Raw genomic sequence first — 27,507 nt, 5'->3', positions numbered from 1 at the left:
GAGCCACATCCCCAGTAAGGCTGGCTTTGAACTTGTGATCCTCCTGTCTCAGCCTCCGGAGCTGCTGGAATTACAGATGTGTACAGCGCCCAGCCCTAACTTGGTCTCTTTATCTTAAAAGACAGAATGATTTGGAGGCACATATTATTAAGTGCTATATGCAGGAAGAAAGCAGTAGCTTGAGTATTCTTTAGATCTAGTGCTAATTATAGGTATAAACTTTTTTGGCTGGCATGATTTCTTTGGAGAAAGTATCCCTCTGATCAGTAATCACCAGTGGACAATTGCAAGCTAGGTGAGGAATGAGGTTAATAAAATTCAGTTCTCATTTAACTATTATAATTCAATTTATTTTATGGGGCTTTTCAACTCTAACCCCACTTGAGCAAAAATTTAACACACACAAATGAACATTATGTACAGCAGTCCCCCCTTACCCATGGTTCCCTTAGTTATTCAAGATCAACCAATCCAAAGACACACTACAGCAAAATGATATTTTAAGACACCACATTCACATAACTTTTATTATGGTATAATTCTTATTTTGTTATTTACCTAATTTATAAACTTTTATCATAGGTATGTATATATAGGATTCAGTACTATCTGAGGTTTCAGACAACCACTTGGGGTCTTGGAACATATCCCCCTTGGATAAGAGGAGGGGAATATTGTACATCCATTTCTATTCTGTGTGTCACACCTTCAGGATAGGTGGTGACTTATTTAAAGGATTTTTTTGTGTGTGTTGTTGTTGTTTATTTTTTGGTACCAAGGACTGGACCCAGGGGCACTTTGCCACTGAGTAGATTCCAAGCCCTTATTTATTTTGAGACAGGGTCTTGCTAAATTGTCCAGGCTGACCTTGAACTTATTATCTTCCTGCTGCAGCCTCCCGAGTTGTTGTGATTACAGGTGTGCGCTACCATATCCAGCAGGCTATGTTCCTTGTCTGTAGTTGTGGGTTGATGATTCTCCCAGGAGAGTAGTTATTTTGTTAATCTGAATGCTTGAAGCTTTCCAGTAAGGGAGGAATTACTGAATGAATTATTTTCTTCATCTTGAAGAATTTCAAATGTTTACTAGGAATTCTGTTACTTTCTATATCACTGAAATACCATTCATGTACAAACAAATGCTTTGTCTTCTAGCCAGGCTTAAGTAGTTTTTCAAACACTCCAGTCATGGCAATATTTTATTGGTAAAATTGAGAGACAGAATGGCTTGACTCATAACTTCTGCCATTAAAACACATTTCAACTGCCCAAAACAAATTTCTTGCAGGGTAAGATGGAAACAGATGTAGTATCAAGACAACAAAAAAATTGCATTTGGAATATACTTTAATAGCATTTACATTGATATTTTTACATAATCTGTAATTATGAGCAATATTTTATGCTTCCCCATCTTGTCTGATAATATACAGAAAATCCAATCATATATTCTATATACTAGAAGTTGCTACTTTTCATTCCTCTGTCACCAGGGAAAGTGTTTTTATTTATGGGAAATGGATTTAAATGCTTTGAAATTTCTTCTTAATGTAGGCTTGATTTTTTTTCTTACAATAACAATTTTGCTTGTTTTCTAAAAACTTCATTTTTTTCTTTAAGTAATAAGATGCCTAATAATCAGTTTTCCCAGGAAAAATAAATGCTCTGATGTATATTAGGGTAATTTTTTTTACATCATGGTATATCATCTTATGAAAGCTATTCATATTTATTTTCTTTAAAAGTATTTACTGAGCCAGGCGCACTGGTACACACCTATAATCTGGTGACTAGGGAGGCTGAGACAGGAGAATTGCGTGTTCAAGGCCAGCCTCAGCAACTTGGTAACCAACTGTCTCAAAATAAAAAGGGCTGAGAATGTAGCTCAGTTGTAAAATGCCCCTAGGTTCTATCCCCAGCTCAATTTAAAAAAAAAGTATTTTACTGGCTGGATTTCTTTTTTAAGCATTTAAAAAAATGTTTATTTTTTAGTTGTAGTCAGACACAGAACCTCCGATTTACTTATTCAGTTTTATGTGGTGCTGAGGATCGAACCAAGGGCCTCACACACGTTAGGCAAGTGCTCTACCACTGAGCGACAACCCCAGCCCAACTGGCTGGATATTTAATCTTATTTTGTTATACATGTATTTTGGTCTAGTTTAGTCTAATTCAAAAGGATCCTAACAGAATGACGTGAAGTTCAGATTGTCTACCCCAGAGCTCTATAAGCTGTTTAGCCATTCAAGCTAGAGGCATTCATTTAAACTTTTTTATTCTGTACTTCAACTATATAGTCATAAGTCATATATCATGAAGGTATTTAAATGGACAACAAATAATTCTGCTTGTCAACTGAAGAGGACTCTGTGAGTTTGACCTTTAAGGCCAGAGAAAAAGTTAAAGGCAGTTAAACTTAAGCACTGCCAACCAGATTACAGGCTGCATGCTCCCTTTCCGTTCCACAGAGCTGCTCCTAGAGCTGTGTGTCATGGCAGGCACATTGCTATTCACGATATTAACAAGCACATGACAACTGGGAGGAAGGAAAAGACCAAACCAACATGCTGCTCACCTTTAAAAGTAAAAACGGGAATGGTTTTCACTTCAGCATCTTAGAAACAGACAAATGTAAAGCTAGTAGGCAGATAAGACAGTAGTACTATTTCTACAGAAAATTGGGAGTTATAGGGTACTTTGTGTGTGTAGATTTCCCCAATTGTCGCCAAAGTGACCGACTACTCTAAAAAGCTGTCCTGGCATTCAGGGCTACCATGTTAGGAAAAATAACCAAGCTGACTTCCATTCAACCTCATTTCTCACTTTTTTAAAAAATATGACTGATGAGTGTTCATTTTCTGAAGTATGTTTAGCAAATCCTACCAACTTGAGGCAGGTGGTCTTATTGTACAGAGTTATAAATGGCATATACAATCTTCTCCTGGCCCCTTCCCCATAAGCACTATGCACATCATAGTAACACTTCTGTCTATGTATACACACAAATCCACTAAAAATATTTATATGAAGAAGAACCATGAAGATTTCCTAAATGTTTAGAGAAAATGCATGCAGAATGAGCCCAGTAAAGTACAGAGCCTGTGGGATATACAAATTTTATTTTTAGTTTACATTTCCTTCAGGATAGTAACATACATGTCTTTTCCTACCTAGAGGCAAAATATATTTTCAAAAATTTAGATACTGCCACTGCATTAAATTTAAATTAAAATGCTCCCTATGTAATGTACAGACAGTAAAAGCAAAAAAAAAAAAAAAAAAACCCTTACAACACATTCCATTTTTTAATATATCAAAAAATGTTTCCAAGGCAACATTAAAATGATTATACCACAGTCCCTAAAATAATGTCAAGCTCTAAGAGGAAGGTACAGGGGGCTGGGCGGGAAGGCTCCATCCGTTCAAGGGTTTAGGTACTCTTCTTCTCTTCACCCAGTAAATTCACCGTAGCTTTCTTGGCTGTTAGAGGGTAAGAAAATTTTATCAAAACTTTTGGCAATATAAGCTGTGTGGCTAAGATTACTAGATAACGGAGTTCGGGTGATTCATGTGCAGATGACAGCACACATGGGTTTGTGGTCAGGGCTGTGAGGGTTTCTGTGAAATAGATGCGGCACCTCTTCTGAGCACAAATCCTGAAGACATCAGTGAAATACTTGAAGTTCATCTAGCCTTGCTTCTTTGTGTAATAATGTCTCCCAAACTATCTGTCCTCCTTTCTGCATCAAAAGAGGCAGAGATTCCTAGTAGCGTTCTTTGTACATTCAAATTCTCATTTGCATCTGCTACTCTCCTATGAGATTTTACTACTCATCAACCTGATGAGAACCAAGTTGTGTTGTCCCATGATGACAAAAACTAGAAAGTCCTCGTGCCAGTACTACAAATATTTATACTAACTGGGCCACCCCTCCTATGACATGAAGTGGCCTGGAATGTGTCATAAGAACCAGTGTGGTGTGTGAGATGGTGGTGGGGGAGGCTTGTCTAGAAGCCTCCAGTCAGGTTGTAAACTGCAGCTGTTTTTGTTTTTTTTTTTAACATTGTTTTTAGATGGACACAATATCTTTATTTTACATTTATGTGGTGCTGAGAATCGAACCCAGTGCCTCCTGCATGCTAGGTGAGCACTCTACCACTGAGCCACAACCCCTGCAGCTGTTCTTGATGGAGCCCAGAGTCCCTCTTCGTCAACTGCCTGGCAGCAGCTCTCATTTACTCAAGTTGCTAAACAAAGTTAAAGAAACTGTAGCCTCTTTCTCAATAGCCCTAGTGAACCCAGAACGAGACATCTAAGGTATCAAAGGTATCAAACAATTAGTAATTCTTGTGTCCCTGATTTGGAATGTCGTATCAAATTAAATTGAATTTGAGTATTGATATTCTGTATGAAAACCAAGAGGCAATAAAATGTGGGTGAACTAGACAGAAATGATATTACCATGGGTTGCCAGTTAGGCTTGGGCAAGGAAGGATAGAAAAGAAAGCTCTTAAAAAACTGGCACCAATTGCCATAAAGCATGCCTGTAATCCCTGCTACTCAGGTGGCTGAAGCAGGAGGATCATGAGTTTGAGGCTAGCCTTAGCACCTTAACAGACTGTCTCAAAATTTTAAAAAATAGAAGTAAAAAGGGCTGAGGATCAGCTGAAAAATGTCAAAACTGGCAATCCACAAGTGAGAGAACACGAAGGCTGCAAATCAGAACAAACTTACCTCTGTAGCTCACTCCCTCACTCAGAGGCGTCCTCCTGTCATTTCCCTCTTCACCAGCTTAACTGTCACCAACATCAGCCACAGTCCCACTCTGACCTCACAACTCTTAACATCAACCCTCTCGGGGCTGGGGTTGTAGCTTAGTGATAAGAGCATTTTCTTAGCATGTGGAAGGCACTGGGTTCAATCCTTAGCACCCATGTAGAAATAAGTAAAGGTATTGTGTACATCTATAAAAAATTTTTAAAACCACAGCTCTCCACCTACTCTGCAGGTGAGTGTGGCTGTAGAAAAGCAAACACAAGTCTCAGGTGAGCCTTTCACACTGCCTGGAATCACATGACAGTGTCTCAGTCCACTTACTCTGGCAGTGTCCTAGAGAGGCCATGAGACTACAGCCACACTCCTTTAATTGCTTTTTTGGGCTGCTGTCACAGCATACTGGCAGAGTTGAGCATCACAACAGAGACCGGATGGCCCACAAAACCTGAAATGTGTATCATCTGGCCCTTTAGGGACAGTCTGTTAACCCTGTCCTAGACAACTGCTCACACCCGTCCCCTTCCCATCACTTTTCAGTTGGCCTTCTTTCTTCTTCCTTTACTGAGGAAGTTGAAGTAATCAGAAAATATCTTCTAAGTTTTCCTACTTAAAACCTCTACCAACAAAAACCTTGATTTCTGTTATAAAATGTTGCGGCTCCTCTGCCCAATGCCTCTCTGTATTTTCAATCCTATTTCTGGTCTACTCAAGGGCTCAGCAATTGCTCTCTACTGAAGCATTCTCATTAATTTTCAGACATGTATCATTTCTCCTACCTTAAAGACTTTTAAATTTCCCAGGACCCGCGATCCATATTCCAGTTACAGTCCATTCTTCTACTCCCCTTCACAGGGACTGTCTCAAAACAGCTGTCCATATTCCTCATGCCTTTCCCCATGTCTTCCATCAGTGTTTTGGTCCCAGCATTCTACAAAAATCTGTTTTCTCAAGATCACTAGTGCCTTCCCCATGGCTAAGTCCAGTGGTTCCTCTTCACCTAGTTTAACTTGTCTATAGCACGTGACAATGGATCATACTTCCTCCTCTGAAACACCTTTTTGCTTGGCCCAAGGACCCCACCTTGCCTTCCTTTTCCCTACTGGTCTATTTAGCTAATTGTTTCTCATCTCCCTTCTACTCACAATCCACACTTGTTTTCTGAACTCTCAACATCTGCATCCAACTGGCTGAGAAGGAATTCTCTTCTGGAGTTATCTTATTTCTCCCCACCTAAATCTGTACTATCCAGTCTTTCCCAGCTCAGTGGCAATTCTCTCCTTCCACCTGACTTCTGTCTTCATGCCTGATTTTAAGCAGATCCTATTGGCTTTACTTCAGAAGTAGGTTACTTCTTACCCACTACTGCTGCTAGTACAAACCAAGATACTACCATCATCTCAAACAGATCACTGCAATAACCTTTTAGCTAGTCTCCCAGTTTCCTTCCCTTTCTCCCTCCATTATTTTTTTTTTTTTTTAGTTATAGGTGGACACAATACCTTCATTTTATCCATTTTTGTTTTTATGTGGAACAGGGGATTGAACCTAGCGCCTCACGCATGCTAGGTAAGCGCTCTACCACTGAGACATGCCCCCCATCTAATCCATTCTTAATGCAATAGCCACAGTCATCTTAATACACAGACCAGATCATGTTGATCCTGTGCTCAAAATCTTCCAGTAGCACCTTATCTTTCTTACACAGACTAAAAACCAAAGCCTTCCCACTGATCTATAAGCTATTCTGTGATTTGTCATCCTGTCTCCATGCAGACCTTTCTGACTGTGTCCCCTCCTGCTATCCCATACCCCTCTAGGTCACCTCCTTTACGGCTTTTGCACATGCAGCTCCTTCTGGAGCACTATTCCCATGGTTCCCTCCTTTACTATGTCCAAGTCTGACTCAATATAGCCCTCTTGGTAAGGGTCTCCTGATTTTCCTACTTAAAACTGTAAACATCCCTCCTGTGCCTGGTACTCCCTTTCTTTCTAGGTGCTTAATTTTCTTCTGCATTATCATACAACCTTTTAATTTTATTGTCTCTTTCAACTAAACTGTAAGATTCGAGGATTATAGTCTCTTGGGTTCACTGGTTCACTACTAGTCTAGGGACACATGCAACATCTCAACAAAAAACATCTGAATAACTCCATCAGGGGAGCTGAGAAAAGGCATTCTCTGGGACCAAAAACAAAAACAGTCTGAACAGCACACTAAACAGGTCAGGAACTGAGTGCAAGAGGCTACATGTAGATGAATCTCTAAAATCTCTGCCTATGGAAGGCTACTGAATGCTGCATTGAATGAGTCACAAGGGATCTTGGGAAAAGTAAAGGGCAAGCCAGGCACAGTGGTGTGTCTATAATCCCAGCAACTCATGAGGCTGAGGCAGAAAGATTGCAAATTGGAGGCCAGTCTCAACAACTTTGGGAAAATCTGTTTCAAAAAGGGTTTGGAATGTGGCTCTGGCTAAGCATCCCTGGTCCCCCCCCCCCAAAAAAAAAAGGTAACAAACTTGTCCTAAAGAAATCCATTTAGTGGTCTTTGCATTTAACTAAGGAAAGCTGAGAGGATAAGAAGGCCATGAAGTCCATTGTTTAAGCCCAGTGTATCACATCTCCTCCATGTGTTGAACCAAGTTGTCCCTGACTCTTACCTTCTTTAGTGATGGCATCTGCAGTCTCTTTGGCTTTGTCCTTCAGGTCCTTCACCACACTGTCCACCTGAGACTGGTGCTTCAGGAAGAAAGGACGAATGATGCGCTTGTAGAGAAATTCAGCCCCATTAGAAGGACTCGGGGCCATGCACCACAACAGGAAGCCACACTGCACAGAATGAGAAGCAGCATGGTAAGAGGAGGGCGAGGGCATCCTGAGGACACACCCCCACCTCCACCACTCCCAAGGTGTGTACTGCCTCCGTCCAACATTTTCTCCAGTGGTATTCCCAGTGTTTTCTGCAAACTAATGGGAGGATCTTCTTGGAAAAACATGACCAGTAATGGGGTAGTAAGGAAAGAGAAGGATAAGACTGAAAAAGAAGGGTAAAACACACCAGATTCAGGATTTTAGTTTACAGCTATAAGAAACTTTATTATATAACTCTTAAACATTACATTTTCTTACACCGATTTTTATCTACATGTGTCAAGCCCTGTACAGATAAGCTTAATATCCATGAAGCTTGTTCTCACTAGGCTTATCTTGCTAAGTTAGTTACAGTAATCTGTTCTACCACAGAATAAATATTCTGCCTAACCTCAGATTCTTCTCTTAGTTTCAGTTGTTGATAGACCTTTATTTTATGTATTTATATGCAGTCAAACGCAAGGCCTCGTCTCGAACATGCTAGGCAAGCACTCCACCACTGAGCCCCAACCCTTAATTCCTTTAGACTGAGATAAAAGAAGAAAAGACTTATACCCTAATTACTTTTTAAAAAATTACCATTTAAATAAATACCAAATGTGCACTTTAAGTCATCTAAGCAATTTATCCCTCTAGGAGGAAATATTCAGAGATTTGCTAATTTCCCTAGAAAGTTTAATAAACAACATACTGAATTATTTTTGTTTAAAAGATACTGGCCAAATTATATTCCACACAGTCCAGATGACTCATCATAAAACAGAAATCACTTCCAGGGATAGCAGAATCTGTATTTTTTATCAGTTTCTTAAAGTAAATATCTCTCAACTTCTTATGTCTTAAATCAAAACTCTATGGCATTAGTCATCATTATTCCAAACCAATGAATGCATTCACATGATTGAGAAGTTACAATGCCTTTCTAAAATAGTGTTTTAAGTTTGCTCTAGAGATGAAGAACTGGCAGCTCACACTGAGGTCTTGCTATGTTGCCCAGACTGGCCTCAAGTGATGCTCCTTGCTGGGAGCCATCAGCCAAGTAGGTATGACAATCTCCTTGCCAGCTTACTTCCATGATGTCTAGTGGAAGGACTTCTGAAAGGTGACCTTGCTCAAGGACCAGGGCGGTTTAGCATAATAGTAGATTAGGGTGTTCCCCCTTTAGAATAGGGCAGTTTAGCATAATAGTAGATTAGGGTGTTCCCCCTTTAGAATAGGGCAGTTTAGCATAATAGTAGATTAGGGTGTTCCCCCTTTAGAATAGGGCAGTTTAGCATAATAGGAGATTAGGGTGTTCCCCCTTTAGAATAGGGCGTATCCTGCTGCTGAGTTCCTCTTGAGTTCTTAGGGTCAGACAGTATATTTTGGGAGACAGAAGCCCATGTGGAGTGGATTTGGGCAGAGGTGGATTTGGGCAGAGAACGTGGATTCCCCAGAACGTGTTTGTAGACTGCCAGTGTGAGATCGGGAATAAAGAATTGCTGTTTGAATCTACAAGACTGCGGCATTTGGTGGCTCGTACGCGGAACATCTAAAGAGAAGGTAAGTGAAATTGTTCGTCCCTGAAGGAGAGCGAAAGAATGGGTGAGCATTTCAAAAAACAATGTGTTCTTGTTTTGATTTATTTTGTTTTTATTTCAAGTTGCCTGTTCCTAGAACTTTCTCAGGCAAACTGGGGAAAATGGTTGACTCAAAGTTTAAAGTTGTTCACCTCCGAGGGAGAGAAATTGTTAGAGAAAGGAGGCACCCCAGTAAGACCAAGAACAGCTAGGGCATATGTTGATACAATACAAAAATGTAGCCCATGGCTTTTTAAAGATGAGTTATTAAATATATCAATGGGACCATCATGGTATCCTGTAGAAGGATTTTTCTTCAACAAGAAAGAGATGGCTAGTTCTGTTTACTACGCTTGTCTAAGATCTTGGTTTTTACAGACATCTGATTAATTTACAAAACTAGAGTGTTAAAATATCAACCACTAAATATGAAATCAAGTACTCTTTACTTATTAAGTTCCATAAGGTAATATATTTAATCATTATGTGTGTTTTCATAAATTGGTGAATGGAAAAATGTTTAATATTGCTTTGGTCTATGTCTTTGCTGAAACAAGGTTACTAAGTGTTAAGATTCTATCAGGTGTAATTTATATACAAAGAGTATAAGAAGTATCAGTTGGGTTTTAATTATAGTATTATAGTACCATAAAAACAAAACATGAAAGTATTTCATCTTATTAAAGTGGAGTAATTTGTCTAGATCAGAAATTTTATAAGGGTTATTTCAGAATGTGAATTTATAAAAAGGGTTAATGGCTTAAAAAGAGATATAAAAAGATTCAAGATGTGAAAATATATTTTAATATGGAAGATTAAAAGAAAAAGAAATGTTTCTAGATGAGATAATCTCTGTGTGGTAAAGTAAAAAGTTGTAAAATGCCATTTAAAAAAATTTTGAGGAAACTAGACTTACTTTAAAAGCTTGAGAAAGGAAGAAAGAAAAAAAAAAGTATTTGTACATGGCAGATTGAGACAAAGCTTCCTAATGGAGTAAAAAAGGCCTTTGGTTGAAGGGCAGCCATGTAAACTAACATGAAAGTGATTTAAACAGAATCTAAGCCTCGTTTAAAAGAGTGAAGCTGTAGGTGGTGAAAAAGTACATTTAAAAGTACAGTATAGATGATAATTGGAAGGCTTTAAAAGGTTAATTTGAAGGTGGTTAAGATGCCTTCATGACGGAGGAAACATTGCGTCATTCGAAGCCTAGTTAATCTTAAAAATTGGAAGGGGTATATATCCCCCAAAGATAAACTTAAAATAACCCTTTTTACTCTAAACTTTTTAAATTTGGATTCATCAGGACTTAGTGCTGCGGAAAGACATATGTATCCAAAAAATGTTCATAAGCCTAAGGTACTTTGGAAAGATATTCTAACAGGACAATGGAAAGGTCCTGACCCAGTGATTGTCTGGAGTCGGGGTTCTGTTTTTGTTTTTCCACAGGGAGAACAGCAGCCAATTTGGATTCCAGAAAGACTAACTAAAACGATTTCTACAGATCGAAAAGATGATGATTTGACTCAAATCCATAACAGCTGATATCCAGAACTCCAGCTTGGCCATTCTTACATCTGCGACTGTGATTAACCAGGATGCTTTTTCCAATATCTATCTTATTATTGCATTTTTCCACATCATAAGGTTCTATTTTTATTTTTTGAGCTCATACAAACCTAGGTTAATGTTTTTCTGATCAGTTTTATTTTTTTGACTGTGGAGTTTTTAAACATTGCAATGGAGATTTCACCTAGGTAAAGCTACAAGGCCTTTATTATTATCTTATGTGTTGTACATTTGTGTTTTGTGTTGTATGTCTGTGTGTGCATATGTCCATATTTCATATATGAGGAGCGCTCATGAGAATATGGATCCAAATTATTTTTTTTATTCACGTGATTTAAATGGCTTAATTTAAATCAGGTAAACAGCTGTTAAGGATTGTTTTTTAAGGAGGTTAACAGATCTGTTTGTTTACTTTCACCTTTCCTTTTCATTATATTTAATAATTCTTTTCAGGATAATGTCTTTTTAGCATCATTGCCAGAATTCCTATCTTCATCCCAATGAATATAACTCAACAAGTATGCTCAATCAAGGAGTCAACTTACTTTGGGAGGAAACGGACTTTGGGAGGAGACGGACAGATTGATAGATTCCTCCACTTTGAACTGCTTACAGAACTTGCCTAGACTATGTAACTATCGTTTGGTACAGCGAATTGTGGTAATGCTGGCATATCTTTGCTGATGGTGTCACCAATGATGCAATTTTTCCAAAGGAACTGTCAATTGGCTTGGTGTCGTGGCATTTCTGTATCCTCCTCCCTTCTGCTAGTGATGGTCTAAATTTGGGGGCCAATGGCTATATGCTGGACCGGTAGTCAGTGACGGGTATGATCCAATTGCAGTGGCATCAACCTAAGACAGGAGGCTGATGCCTAAAGGTCAGTTGCCTAAAGGTCAGTTTTTCCGATGACGGGTAAGAACCATATGTTGAATTAGACAACCTACCAGGCACGGTCCTTAAGCCACATTAACCTCACTCCCCCACTGGCACCAAGGCCAAATTTGGGGGCCAACAGAGGTGAGGCAAAGAACCTCACCCCCCCACTGGTGCATAGACCTATCCACAAGTATGGCTGTATGCTGGACCGGTAGTCAGTGAGGGGTATGATCCCAACTGGATCATACCAAGACAGGAGGCTGACGCCTAAAGGTCAGTTTTCCAATGACGGGTAAGAGCCATATGTTGAACTGGACAACCTACCAGGCACGGTCCTTAAGCCACATTACTTGTTGTTTAATTAATCAGAAGGGGGGAGATGCTGGGAGCCATCAGCCAAGTAGGTATGACAATCTCCTTGCCAGCTTACTTCCATGCTGTCTAGTGGAAGGACTTCTGAAAGGTGACCTTGCTCAAGGACCAGGGCGGTTTAGCATAATAGGAGATTAGGGTGTTCCCCCTTTAGAATAGGGCGTATCCTGCTGCTGAGTTCCTCTTGAGTTCTTAGGGTCAGACAGTATATTTTGGGAGACAGAAGCCCATGCGGAGTGGATTTGGGCAGAGGTGGATTTGGGCAGAGAACGTGGATTCCCCCAGAACGTGTTTGTAGACTGCCGGTGTGAGATCGGGAATAAAGAATTGCTGTTTGAATCTACAAGCTGGGTGGAGACTCGTGATTTGTGCCCAGCCAGAGACTGCGGCAGCTCCTAACTCAGTTTCCCGAGAAGCTAGGACTATAGGCACACACCACTGCATCCAGCTACAAACAGGGATCCTAAGGGTTGTGTAGTATATAGTGGATAAGAGGACAGGCTCAGAGAAAGTGAGTTCCAATCCTGGTTGTACCACTTACTCACCTGGCAAACCCTGAGCAAGTTACTTAACTGCTTAACTCAGTTTTTTCCTGTATGAAGCAAGTATTGAGATTTTTAAAAAATCTACCTCTTATAAGAAAATAAAAAGCATTTGGGGTGTGAGTTAGCATATTAAGACCTTTGTCTCTGTTGCAAGAATACCTGTGTTTTAATTTGTTAGCCTTAAATGGAATAAAAGCAAATCCTAGAACCAATAATCTTTAAACAAATGTTCTGTAAGTACCTGAAATGAAGTTCAAAGTAATGCTAGATGTATACACATAATTAAAATAAAAGATATCTAATAAAACTATTTCAAAAATGTAAATATACAAGCAAAATTATGACAACACCATAAGTAGAATTAGTTTCCTCCATATATTCCCAAAAGGTTGAAATTTCTGGACTAAAGAAACTACACTGCCTACCTTATCAGAGCACTCAACAAAAGCAATTTACTACCATTCTCTCCAAGTCAGGATTTTAAGTCAGCTCTCCCTTCCTCTTCCCCATCAGATTCCAAAGCTCATTTATTGAGCACAGATAATAGAAACTAGAATGTTAAGAAAGCAAAGGAAGGTGTGGCCACAGGTGAGCTAAGGGTAAAGATTCTCTACCCATGCATAATAATACTATATATGTGACCAGGCAAGCCCACAAAAACGCCAATCCAGACAGGTTCAAGGTAGTGGATTAGAGGAAAGTTGCATCTTCTAGTTGTTCATGACTCAAGCAGCAGGAGTACTGCTTCTCAGTGAGACTCCACCCAACAAAGTCCCTATGATGAGAGCTAAACCCCAGCTGCTAGAACGAAAGTTAGAACCATGTATCAGCCCCACCCGGGAATGCAGTGATGTCATCTGTACAGACAAAACTCCAATCCACAGTGCTTCCCATTCCATCTACTTTATATTGATGAGAAGGAAAGCTGAGAACTATTTCAACCAGCTTCAGTTCACTCCGTGTTGGGACTTTACTGTGACACTATAAGTATATAGCTACACAGCATCCAGCCAAGAGACAGTGTGCCTTGCTCCACATCCAAACTAATGATGCTCAAACAATACTTTAGTACAAATAACAGATAAAAACCCCAAAACAACCAAGCACCAAGGTCCCATTCATGTCTCTATTTTTGCAGAAGGAGTCAGTGTCCATAACACACCAATGAGGGGTCTCTTTTGGGACTGTTGCCATACCCCTTCAGAATATTGAGTTTTTAAGTCTACAAGAGCAATCACAGAGGGAGTACCACACATCCTCTGCTATATACAAGACTAACTGATCTACGAGAATAACCCCACTCTTGTAAGACCTATAGGAAAAGTGAGATCCTCAAGCTCTGACACAATATATGCAGTATTGAAATACGCCACTCTTCACCAAAGAACTAGCAGGGAAACAATACTGAAAAAAGTCCCAACAACCTGATATCCCAGAACAATTTGCCAAGAGAAGACTGTGCCCTAAAATGGTCCACACGAAAGAGTGGAAGAGAAATCCACAGGAATACAGAAAATACGGAGGAAACAAGGTCATAACATCTCCTGAAGATCAAGATTCACCAACAACTGACTACATAGATACTCAACTGAATGAAATACCCGATAAAGAATTCAAAATAATGATTACATAAGTTATCAATGAATTCCAAGAGATCACAGAAAAACAACTGAATGAAGTTCATATAGGATACGAACGAGAAATTCAATAAGGAGATGGAGATATTGAAAAGGAACCAAACAAATCTTGGATAGAAAAGCCATAATCAAAAAGTTCAAATAAGTCTCTAATAGAGTAGACCATGCAGAAGGAATCTCGGAGCTGGAAGACAAAGTGAGCTTGGCAGGGTGGTACATGCCTGTAATCCCAGCAGCTCAGGAGGCTGAGACATGAGGATCAGCAATAGCAAGGTACTAAGCAACTCAGTGAGACTCTGTCTCTAAATAAAAAATAGGGCTGGGGATGTGGCTCAGTAGCTGAGTGTCCCCGAGTTCAATCCCAGTAGCAAAAAAAAAAAAAAATTATATATATCATGACCAAGTTGGTTTCATTCTAGGGATGCACGATGATTTAACATAACATATGCAAATCAATAAATGTAATTCACCACATAACTATGATTTTTGTCCTCAATTCTGTTTATCTCAATAGTTGCAGAAGAAGCCTTCAACAAAATTCAGCACCCATTCATGATAAAAATACTGAAGAAACTAGGGACAGATGGAACTTACCTCAACATCATAAAGAGTATATATTACAATGACCATACTACCCACAGCACTATACAGATTTAATGCAATTCTGATCAAAATCCCAATGACATTCCTCATAGAAATAGAGAAAGTAGACATGAAATTCATCTGGAAAAATAAGAGACCCAGAAGAGCTAAAGCAATCCTTAGCAGGAAGAGTGAAGCAGGTGGCATCACTATACAAGACCTTAAACTATACTACAGAGCAATGGTAACAAAAACATCATGGTATTGGCACCAAAACAGACTGGTAGACCAACGGTACTAAATAGAGGACACAGAGATTAACCCACATAAATACAGTTTTCTCATATTGGACAAAGGTGCCAGGGCTGGGGTTGTGGCTCAATGGTAGACTGCTAGCATGTGTGAGGCACTGGATTAGAGTCTCAGTATCGCATATAAATAAATGAATAAAATAAAGGTCTATCAACATCTAATAAAAATATTTTTCAAAAAAGGTGCCAAAAACATTTTGGAGAAAAGATAGCGTCTTCAACAAATGGTACTGGGAGGACTGGAAATCCATGTGTAGCAAAATGAAATTAAACACCTATCTCTCACCATGCACAAAACTCAATTCAAAGTGGATCAAAGACTTAGGAATTAGACGAGAGACCCTGTGCCTAATAGAAGAAAAAGGAGGCCCCTATTTCCTTAATAAGACCCCTAAAGTGCAAGAAATAAAATCAAGAATCAAATGGGATAGTTTCAAACTGAAAAGCTGCTTCTCAGCAAAAGAAACAATCAGTGAGGTGAATAGAAAGCCTACAGAATGGGAGCAAATTTTTACCACATGCACATCAGAACACTAATCTCTAGGATATATATAGAACGCAAAAAGATTAACTCTAAAAAAAAAAAATAACCCAATCAATAAATAGGTCAATGAACTGAACAGACTTCTCAGAAGATATATGATCAATCAACAAATATATGAAAAAATTTTCAACATCTCTAGTAAAGAAATGCAAATCAAAACTACACTAAGATTTCATCTCACTCCAGTCAGAAGGGCAGTTATTAAGAATACAAGCGGAGGGGGGAGGGGGGATAGTAGAGGATAGGAAAGGCACAGAATACAACAAACTCCAGAATGGCAATATGTAAATCAATGGTTGTGCAACTGAAGTGATTCTGCAATCTGTATATGGGGTAAAAATGGGAGCTCATATCCCACTTGAATCAAAGTGTGAAATATGATATATCAAGAACTATGTAATGTTTTGAACAACCTACAATAAAAATTAATTAAAAAAAAAAAAAAAAAAAGAATACAAGCAACAACAAGTGTTGGCAAGGATGTAGGGGAAAAGGTACACTCTTACATTGCTGGTGGGACTGCAAATTGGTGCAACCAAGCTGGAAAGCAGTATGGAGATTCCTTAGAAAACTTGGAATGGAACCACCATTTGACTCAGCTATCCCACTCCTCGATTTATACCCAAAGGGCTTAAAAACAGCATACTACAGGGACACAGCCACATCAATGATTATAGCAGCACAATTCACAATAGCCAAAATGTGGAACCAACCTACCTAGATGCCCTTCAGTAGATGAATGGAGAAAGAAACTGTGGTACATATACACAATAGAATATTACTCAGCAATAAAAGAGAATAAAATCATGGCATTTGCTGGTAAATGGATGAAGTTGGAGGATATAATGCTAAGTGAAGTAAGCCAATCCCCAAAAAACCAAAGGTCAAATGTTTTATCTGATAAGTGGATAGTGATTCATAATGGGGGTGGAGGAGGAACTTTGAATAGGGCAAAGGGGAGGAGAAGGGATGGGGGTAGGAAAGATGATAGAATGAGATGGACATCATTATCCTAAGTACATGTATGAAGACATGAATGCTGTGACTCTACTTTGTGTACAACCAGAGAAATGAAAAATTATGCTCCATTTGTATACTATGAATTGAAATGCACTCTGCTGTTATATATAACAAATTAGAACAAATATATGAATTTTTTTTTAAAAAGGCTATATAGGACAAACCTAAAGCCAACATCATAGTGAAGGGGAAATACTGAAAACATTTCCTTTAAAATCTGGAACAAGACAAGGATGTCCACTCTTACCATCTTTATTCATTATAGTCCTAGAAATTCTGGCCAGAACAATTAGGCAAGAGAAGGAAGGGATAAAAGGGATAAAAATAGGAAAGAAAGAAGTCAAATTATTACTTTTTATAGATGATATGATCCTATACTAGAAGATCCAAAAAGTTCCACTCAAGACTGCTAGAGCTAATGAATTCAACAAAGTAGCAGAATACAAAATCAACATATAAAAATAAATAGCTTTCCTATACACTAGTAATGAATCTGCTAAGGAAAGAAATCAGGAAAACAATCCTGTTTGAAAGGAAGAGAAAGAAATAAATGGATAAAAGGAAAGGAAGGAGGGAAAAGGACATAGAGCTGACTGACAGGGCAACCGAGTCACAGGGATTTATTAAAAAAAAAAAAAAAAAAAAACTAGTGTCAGATTAGGTGGTTTTCATGCCTGTAATCCCAACAACTTGGAAGGCTGAGGCAGGAGGATTCTAAGTTTGAGGCCAGGCTCAGCAACTTAACAAGATCCTAAGTTACTTAGAAAGACCCTGTCTCAAAAAATAAAGGGCTGGGGATGTGGATCAGTTGTAAGCACCCCTGGATTTAATACCTGGTACCAAAACAAACAAATAAAAACCTGGTGAAGTCAGGATATAAAATTAACATACAAAAATCAATGGTTTTTCTATATACCAATAACATATTTAATGAAAAAGAAATCAGGAAAAGAATTTCATTCACAATAGCCCCCACCAAAGTAAAATACCTAGGAATAAATCCTACCAAGGAGGTGAAAGACCTCTACAATGAAAATTACAGAACACTGAGGAAAGAAATTGAAGAAGATACTAGAGAATGGAAAGGCTTCCCATGTTCATGAATAGGTAAAAGTTAATATTTGAATGACTATATTATTGAAAGCAGTATACAGATTAAATGCAATCCCCAACAAAATACCAATGATATTCTTCATAAAACTAGAAAACAGTCCTAAAATCCACTGGGGAAAATAAAATACCCAGAATACCCAAAACAATTCTAAGCCAAAAACTAATGCTGGAGTTATTACAATACCTCACTTCAAATTATACTACAGAGCTATGAGACACAAACTGAATGATACTGGCATAAAAACATACATAGATCAACTGTACAAAATAGGAGACACAGAGACAAACCACACAGACAGTCATCTGATCCTTGACAAACATGCCCAGAATACATATTGGAAAAAAGACAACCTTTTAAACAAATGGTTCTAAGAAAATTGTACATCCACATGTAGAAGAATGAAACTAGATTCCTATCACTCTCTCTTCACAAACGTCAACTCAAAATGGATCAAAGACCTAAGAAAATGTAGAGCCAACACTCCAACATATAGGCACAAATAATGACTTCCTCAATAGGACCACTAACCGTCAGGAAATAACACTAAGAATTAATAAATGAGATGTCATCAAATTAGAAAACTTCTGCACAGCAAAAGGAAACAAGAGTATGAAGAGAGAACCTACAAAATGGGAAAAAAATCCTTGCTAGCTACTCTTCTGACAGAGGATTAATATCCACAACATACAAAGAACTCTCAAAACACCACCAAAAAAAAAAAAAATATATGACCCAATCAATAAATGGGCAAATGAACTAAATATACAATTCTCAGAAAGAAAAAAATAGAACCAGGCATAGTGGCACACGCCTATAATCCCAGAGACTCAGGAGGCTGAGGCAGAAGTATCACAGGTTCAAGGCCAGCCTCAGCAACTTAGAGAGGTCTTGTCTCAAAACAAAAAATAATAATAAAAGAAGGGCTGGGGATGTGGCTCAGTGGTTAAGCACCCGTGAGTTCAATCCCAGGTGCCAAAAAAAAAGAAAATAGAGATAGCCAACAAATATATGACAAACTGTTCTATACCTTTAGCAATTAGGGAAATGCACCATAACTGCACTGAGAGCCAGGTGCAGTGGCATCCCTGCAGCTCAGAGGCTGAGACAAGAGGATCTAGAGTTCAAAGTCAGCCTCAACAATGGAGAGAGGCACTAAGCAACTCAGTGAGACTCTGTCTCTAAATAAAATACAAAACAGGACTAGGAATGTGGCTCAGTGGTTGAGTGATCCTGAGTTCAATCCCCAGTACCAAAAGAAAACCCAAAAACCCAAAACTGCATTGAGCTTTTTATCTCACTCCTGTAAGAATAACAGCCATCAGCAATATTAATAACAATAAATAATGGCAAGGATGAGGGGAAATAGGAACACTTTTACATTGTTGGTGGGATTGTAAATTACTATAGCCATTATGGAAATCAATATGAAGGTTCCTCAAGAGACTAGGAATGGAACCACCATATGACACAGCTATATTACTCCTTGGTAATTATCCAATTAATTAATTATTCTAATTAATTAAAGGCAGCATACTATACCATGTTTATGGCAGCACAATTCACAATAGCCAAAACTTCAACATATCTGGATAAAGAAATGGATCTGGAGACTATCATGATAAGTGAAATAAGCCAATCCCAAAAAAACCAATGAGTGAATGTTTTCTCTGATATGGGGATGTTAACACACAACAAGAGTGAGTGGGAGGAATGGAAGTTCACTGGATTAGAAAAAGGAGAATGAAGGGAAGGGAAATGGGATAGGAAAAGGAAAGAGTGGAATGAATCAGACAAAACTTTCCTATGTACGTTTATGAATAAACCACAATGAATCTCCACATCCTGTACAAACACAAGACTGGGATCCTAAATAGAATAAGATATACTCCACGTTTGTATAAATAATACTCTGTCATGTATATCTAAAAAGAACGAATAAAATTAAGAAGTAAATGTCATTTTTATAAACATTGGAGCTTTATTCAGCCATAAAGAAGAATAAAATATCATTTTCTGATAAATAGATGGAACTAGAGGACACTATAAGTAAAATAAGCCAAACTCAGAAAGTCAAGGTTGCATGTTTTTTTCTTATATGTGGAAGCTAGAGAGGAAAAAGTGGGGGAAAAGTGTGAAAATAGAAGGGAGACCAGTAGAATCGGGGAAAGGAACCAGGGGGGGGGGAAGAGCAAAGGGAAAGGGGAAATATTTGGGAATGTTATGGACCGAATTATATTATTATATTGTGTGCATGTACTAATGATCCCATTCAGCATAATTATAAAGCACCAATAAAAAATGAGGAAAAAATGTCAATTCGCCCTCATATTCAATGGCAAAATAGGACTTTCTTTTTTCTTTTTAAGTATTTTTTTAGTTGTTGATAGACCTTTATTTTATTCATTTACTTATACATGGTGCTGAGAATTGAACCCAGTGCCTCATACGTATCAGGCAAGCGCTCCACCACTGAGCCACAATCCCAGCCCCCAAACTAGGACTTTGTTTTGTTAAAGGTCCAACCACTCCAATGAAGCCATGGGTAGTTCCTTCACTGTTTTTTCTAGCAACTCTGCTCCAGTATCCCTAGCAGATCTCAGTGAATTTTAAGAATTCTGCCAGAAAAAACTATTTTTCTGAAGTACACATTTACATTAATCCAAAATGGAGAACTAAGTGACTACTTCCCCGCCACCCCCATCCCTCCCATCCTCACATATGCTAGGCAAGCACTCTACCACTGGGCTACACCCCCAGCATTTTTTTTTTTTTTTTTGAGACAGGGTCTTACTGGCCTTGAACCTGCAATCCTTTTGCCTCAGTCTCCTGAATACCTGGAATTACAGGCATGTGCTATCACTCCAGACAAGTGACTGCATTTTTCACTGGCTATATATAGCTTTTTTTCCTCTGCTTAGTGCTGGGTTAATTACAGCAGATGCTGCAGACCATCTCTCCAGTTAACATTTCCCTGTGGAAGCCTTTACATTTTTAATGTTCAAGCTTCATATAATGTTTTCCTGTGTGCTTATACAGAAAACCCTAGTACATACATAAGCAAAACTCAATAACTAAACAAAATGGTGTGCAATGAAAGTCCTGAGTTGTATTTTTGACAGAATGTTAGGATTTCTTGTGAACATGAAAAAGAGCTTGCAGCTGGGTGCACTGGCGTATGCCTATAGTCATAGTAGCTTTGAAGGCTGAGGCAAGAGGATCACAGATTCAAAGCCAACCTCAGCAAAAGCAGAGCACCAAGCAACTCAGTGAGACTCTGTCTCTAAATAAAATACAAAATAGGGCTGGTGATAGGGCTCAGTGGTTGAGTGCCCCCGAGTTCAGCCCCTTGTAAACCCCTCTCCCCCCAAAGAAGTGCATGCAGAGTGCCAAAGGGGATATGCTACACGATATTATACACCAAGCAATCGTTTCTTATGAACTATATTTATTATTTGAAAAATAGGAATTGTTTTTAGCATCTAATATTGTAATGTAGTATTTGCTACTTGTAGGTAGATATTTTGCTGTGTTGTATTAATATGCTGGAAACTGGTTGAGTGTTTTAGATGACATGTAATATATTTAAATTTTTCTCAATTAAAATAATGGAGTCAGGTAGAGTGATATGAGCCTGTGGTTCCAGCTACTCCAGAGGTTAAGGCAAGAGGATTGCTTGAGCCCAGGAGTTTAAGACCAGCATAGGCAAAATAGCAAGAAGACACATCAAAAACAGAAGAGACGCTCCTGGATGGTATTCCTACACAGAATGTCAGATTTTCAGGAATGCCCACATCATAACCACAGCTTCAAGGTGAAGTGAAAATGACTCCCTGGTTTAAGGATCAGGAGAGGCAGGGTCTTTTTCTTTTGAGTCAAATTTCTCTTCAATAGGGTTTCAGGGAAGTCACAAATTGATGAAAGCATATTAGAGAGGAGTAGTTAGTACCAAGTCTTAAAGTTCTTAACTATGGTTGAATATCTCTGAAACATTATCAACCTCTGTAGAAGAGGCCAACCTTTCGGCAATCCATCAAGGCTGATTATCTTTTCTGAGTGAAGTAAAGCAAGATCACCAGAGTCAAGAATCTGTATTTTTGTACCTCTCCTTTGTGATTACTTTGTAGACCACACTCCAGATTTAATTCAGTACTTTCTGGTATCCTCTAGCTATTCTCTAGAGACAGTAAAATAATTACTGCTCTCTACCTACCTCCTTAACATTTTCCAGTTCTCAAATTAAATCATATTAAAAATGAAGTTAATTACTACAAAACTCTCAAAGTGATATTCAGAGGCCAGCTTTTATGACTCCCTCTTCTTCATCTATACAACTCTTCTACAGCCCAGGAACACCCTGAGTTTATTAGAATCACCCACGCAGATCTGGCTGTTCTTTTCACCAAGCTTCCCCAGAATGCCAGCCTTCAATTCTCCCAAGGACAACCACATGCCCACTCTTGCCTGCAGCTCAGACAAAGAGCAAATGTGATTTTAACTGGATCCTTTTGACTACCAGCACTGCACAATGAACTCAAAGTACAATACACCAGACAATTATGTCTGTGATTCCAATGCTAGCACCATCCAGTTTTCCTCCAGAAGAGATATATCCAAGATAGAGATATACTTATCACATGCAGGGACTATCCTGGTCAGAACTGAGAGTTCATGTCTCACACACACACACACACACACACACACAAAAATATATATATATATATATATTACAACACTTATTTCCTAATATTTTGCAATGACTTGATCAGAAACCTAAGTCTTAAAAAGCGTTTGCAATGTTGTCACAAGACTAGCAACAGGTTAAATTTAAAAGTAATTGCTCAAGATGAGTGAGGTGCTGCATGTCTGTAATCCTAGCTACTCGGAAGGCTAAGGCAAGAAAACCAATTGAGCTCAAGTGTTCCAGGCCAGGGGTGGAGTTGTAGCTCAGTGGAACAGTGCTTGCATAGCAAGTATGGGGTACTGGGTTCGACTCTCAGCACCACATATAAATAAAATAAAGGTCCACTTGACCACTAAAAAAATATTGGGGGGAAAAAAAAAGATTCCAGGTCAGCGTAGGCAACATAGCAAGATTCTACCTCAAGGGGGAAAAATTGCTCAGCTGCACAAAAACTAAAAAAGAAAATGTTAAGGGGAAATTTTCCCTGTATGGCCCCTCACAAAGAATAAATGAGAAATGTTATACTGTCAGTGGGAGGAATAGCACGGGTGACTATCTGGATTAGGACTTAAATCTTCCTGAGTTTGGGCTGGGGTTGCGGCTCAGCCATATAGCGCTCGCCTAGCACATGTGAGGTCCTGGGTTCAATCCTCAACACCACATAAAAATAAATAAATAAAGGTATTGTGTCCAAATACAACTAAAAAATAAATATTAAAAAAAAATCTTCCTGACTTTACTTGGATATGAGGTATCCCCCCAAAACTCCTGTGTTAATGCAGCAATGTTCAGAGGTAAAGTGATTGAACTATGAGAGCTGTAGCCTAATTCGTCCATCCTAATTTGAATAGACTGGTGACTGTGGGCAGATGGGGTGTGGCTGGAAGAGACAGGTCATTGCTGATATGTCCTAGAAGGGTTATTCTTCCCCCTGGCACTTCCCCTGCCTCTCTCAGCTTCTTGACCCTGCCATGAGCTGAAGAGTTTTCCCCACTGGACATTTCCACCATGATGTGCTGCTTTACCTTGGGTCCACAGCAATGAAATCAACCATCTATGGACCCAGACCTCTGAAACTGTAAGCCCCAAATAAAATTCTCCTCCTCTAAGTTGTTCTTGTTGTGTATTTCGGTCATAGCACACAGAGCTGACTAACATGTTACCCAATCTTGTTTCTAGAAATAAATCTAGAAATGGGTAAATTGAGGTAATGGGTAAATATGAGGCACAATGATATTTATTGCAACATTATTTATAATAGCAAGACAAATGACTCTCATTAAGGAAATGGGTAAATTAGCTATAATAGATTACAGAGCTATATCAAAGAATACTGAATAACATGAAAAAACTCTTTAATATTGTGTCAATTGAAAATGAGATACACAAAATCACATATGTGGTCTCAATCACATGTAAGTGGTTAAGACAAATATATATGTTCTGAGTATAAACTTACATACCCAGACCAATACACTTGTACACTAAAAGAAAAAAAAAAGGACTATCCTGAGATATTAACAGTGATAGGATTATATGTTATTTTCTTCCCTAAAACATGCCCTGCCTTAATGAAATAATATGGCAGAAGGACTTTGTTTTAGTCACCTAGTGTCCCCTAGACTTGGAACAGAATCTGGCACATATGGGTTCTAAATAAATATCTGCTGAATAAAGGAATAAACATGAATTTCCTAATCAGAGAAAAGAGGTCTTTAAATTTATTTTTCACTGGGCATGGTGGGACACCCCTGTAATCCCAGTAACTTGGGAGGATGAGGCAGGAAGATTGCAAGTTCAAGACCCTGTCTCAAAATAAAAAATAAAAAGGGCTGAAGATATAGCTTAGTGGAAGAGTGGCCTTGGATTCAATCCCCAGCACCAGTGGTGATGGTGGGGGATTTTCAACACCCCTCCTCAAGACAAATATCACAGCAAAGCTTGGGACATGCATGATCCAGTTTCTAGCCTGTTTCTTCAAACAAGCTTTTATGCCTAGCCACTGGTTCCTCTGATTTTCACCCAATCTTATAAAGGCTGCTTTATAAATTAAAAAAAAAAAAACACATTAATTTTGCAAAAGATAAAATATTAAACATCCTCACTTGAAGATCTCTTTTTCACCTGGTAATTGTTGCATGGCATAGATAAGGTATATGCTAGTTCTTAAAATGTGAAATTGTCCAAAAACGACTATAGACTTTATAATTCAGGCTTTTTCTCAATCTGTTCACTGAAGCCACTCAGAATATGCCATTACCTCAGGAAGAAAACATTTTGATTGCCAGCATCAATTTTTAATCATCTCAACTATATTATCTATTTGGAACATACAGTAAATTCACTCTCATCGACATCATAATGCCATGCAGCTGGAGACTAATGGATGCACATTCATTTTACTATTAAGGAAGAAAATTTGCTACAAAGCAACTTTTTAAATGTAGATATAGATGATTCAGTGATTGTCTCTCTTTTGGGGAGTTGGGGGTCCTAAAGATTGGACCCAGGGCCTTGTGAATGCTAGGAAAGCACTCTGCTACTGAGCTACTCCATAGGCCTCTAGTGACAATCTCTTATTCTGGACTTTGTCCCTGTCTCTGTGGTTTCCATTAGTAAGGGTGATCAGGAGCAGACCAGAAGTAGTGCTTGCTCATATTTGGAAGCTTGAGGTCAGATACTGCTGCTGGAAGTGGTTTTGCAGACAGGATCCTAGATGCTGCAGAAAGCAGAAAGGTTATTGGAAAAAAGTTTCTTTCCATTAGATAATTGTACTGTGAGGTTAATGCCATGAGATGGATCTTATTGAAGGCTTCAAAATTATCTTAAATTTAAAATATGCCACATGTAAATTAAAGATTATAAATACATATATATTTTTTTGGTATCAGGGATTAAACTCAAACTCAGAGGCACTTAACTACTGAGCCACATCTCCAGCCCTTCTTCTTCATTTGGTGAGACAGTTGCTTACAGCCTCACCAAGTTATTAAGGCTGGCTTTGAACTTGAGATTCTCCTGCCTCAGCCTCCAAAAGCTGCTGAGATTACAGGCATGTGCCATCACACTCAGTTTACAAAAATATTTTTACAAATGCTAAATATCTTTGAAAAACAAAAACACACAAAAATCCAGCAATCTTTGAAATCTTAAATCTTTCCACAGACCAATTTTCTTCTGTTTCTTTTGAGAGGAAATTCTTATCAAGTGTTCTATGATAATGTCATTAAAAATGAACACATTCTATACAGATCATGTTTTCATTTAATCTTTTAAACTTTATTTACCTTATCTTTTTAAAACAGTGTTGTACTATATGTAATGTTTTATAATTTTTCATAATGAATGAATTATGTAGAAATTTATTTATTTATACACATGGATCTATTTCAGTCCACATTATTCCACTTAACGGTACAGATATTCTATTAATTATTTACCTATCGATAGACTTACCAGTTCATAATTTTTAGTTATAACAAGTTTCTGCAATTAATATCTCTGCGCAACCATTATGCACTGTGAATATTTCCTTAGGATTGAATTAAGTATCATTTTAAAAAACTGTCAAGTGGTTCCATAAAAAGGCCACTCTAAGCCAGGTGAGGTACCTCATGCTTATAATGCCAGCAACTTGGGAGGCTGAGGAAGGAGGATCGCAAGCAACTTAGCAAGACCCTCAGCAACTAAGTGAGACCCTGTCTCAAAATTTTTTAAAAAGTGCTGGAGCTCAATGATAAAGTACACTGGGTTCAATACCAAAAACAAACAAACAACAACAAAAAAAAAACTATTCTAATTTGTACCACTACCTATTAACCAGAACCACTATTACTGAAGCTGCACTCTGAGCTAAAGTGTTTTTCCTCTCTTCCTTCTTTTCAATTTGTAAGCGTCGCTGTTTTCTCCCTGCATCCTGCTCCACATCTGCTCCACAACTAGCCGACTAGACTAGCAGTTGATACAGTTAAAAGAGTTACCCTTTCATGCACACTCCCTCTTCCCAGGTTACAGTAATGATTCCAATAAAAAGGTAGTCGTACAAGAGACTGGCTGTGACGGAGAGCACACCTTCAAGTGGCAAACCTTGAAACAACCTTATTGTCTTGGATTCACAGATCCAGGATGACGCGGTGACCTCAGAACCACCTCACTCACTCACAACCCACATTCTAGAGCTGCCTCATTCCTCAGAAATAATGAACTACTCTGGTGTCCGCCTGCCTGAGACTGAGACAACATCCCTACAAAAGGATCTACATAAACTTTGTCTTGGTATTCAACAAGAACAACCCAGGAGCTAGCTGGTTGTCTTCCAACATGCCAGCTTGTTGCTAAAAACTTCTTTTCCCACCACTGGCTCTCCAGTTATTGGCTCTCTCAGACAGCAGCAGAAAATCGGGCTTTCACAATAACACAACCATATCCATTTCCCTACATATTCATCAATACCAAGTATTTTCAATCTTTAAAATATATGCCAATTGGGGCTGGGGATGTGGCTCAAGCGGTAGCACGCTCGCCTCTCATGTGTGTGGCCCGGGTTTGATCCTCAGCACCACATACAAACAAAGATATTGTGTCCGCCGAAAACTAAAAAATATTAAAAATTCAAAAAAAAAATGTGCCAATTTGGGCTGGAGATATAGTTCAGTTGGTAGAGTTCTTATCTCACATGCACAAGGCCTTGGGTTCAAACGCCAGCACCAAAAAAAAAAAAAAAAAAAAAAAAATCTGCCAATTTAATAAACAAAATATGGGATTTCCCTATTTTAAGTCACATCACTTCCCAGATCACAAGTTACATGTTCCCTTGGCAAGTCATATTTTTTTAAATATTTATTTATTTAGTTAGTTTTTGGCGCACACAACATCTTTGTATGTGGTGCGGAGGATCGAACCCGGGCCGCACGCATGCCAGGCGAGCGCGCTACCACTGGAGCCACATCCCCAGCCCCATATTTTTTCTTTATATAAATATCTATATAGAACCATCATTCGTTCTTTTTAATTTGCAAAAATTTTTTTTAGTGGTGCTGGGGTTTGAACCCAG

At 38.6% G+C, this 27,507-nt stretch overlaps 1 protein-coding gene across 2 annotated transcripts in view; it reads right to left on the bottom strand.

Moving 5' to 3' along the window:
- Positions 1-27,507, bottom strand: part of Reep5 (receptor accessory protein 5) — a 66,211-nt gene that overhangs the window by 11,764 nt on the left and 26,940 nt on the right. Inside the window, exons 4-5 of one of the 2 annotated variants that reach the window (XM_076856913.2) lie at positions 7,434-7,602; positions 329-3,479 (exon numbers count right to left, since the gene is read on the bottom strand). In XM_076856913.2, coding sequence (XP_076713028.1) covers positions 3,430-3,479; positions 7,434-7,602 — 219 coding nt within the window. In that variant the 3' untranslated portion in view covers positions 329-3,429. Of the gene's footprint in view, positions 1-328; positions 3,480-7,433; positions 7,603-27,507 lie in introns of those variants that run through there. The other variant, XM_076856912.1, reaches the window with a different exon arrangement.

Source organism: Callospermophilus lateralis, chromosome 5 (genome assembly GCF_048772815.1).
Source record: "Callospermophilus lateralis isolate mCalLat2 chromosome 5, mCalLat2.hap1, whole genome shotgun sequence".
Lineage (NCBI taxonomy): Eukaryota > Metazoa > Chordata > Mammalia > Rodentia > Sciuridae > Callospermophilus > Callospermophilus lateralis.
This window is presented reverse-complemented; position numbering and strand designations above follow the sequence as displayed.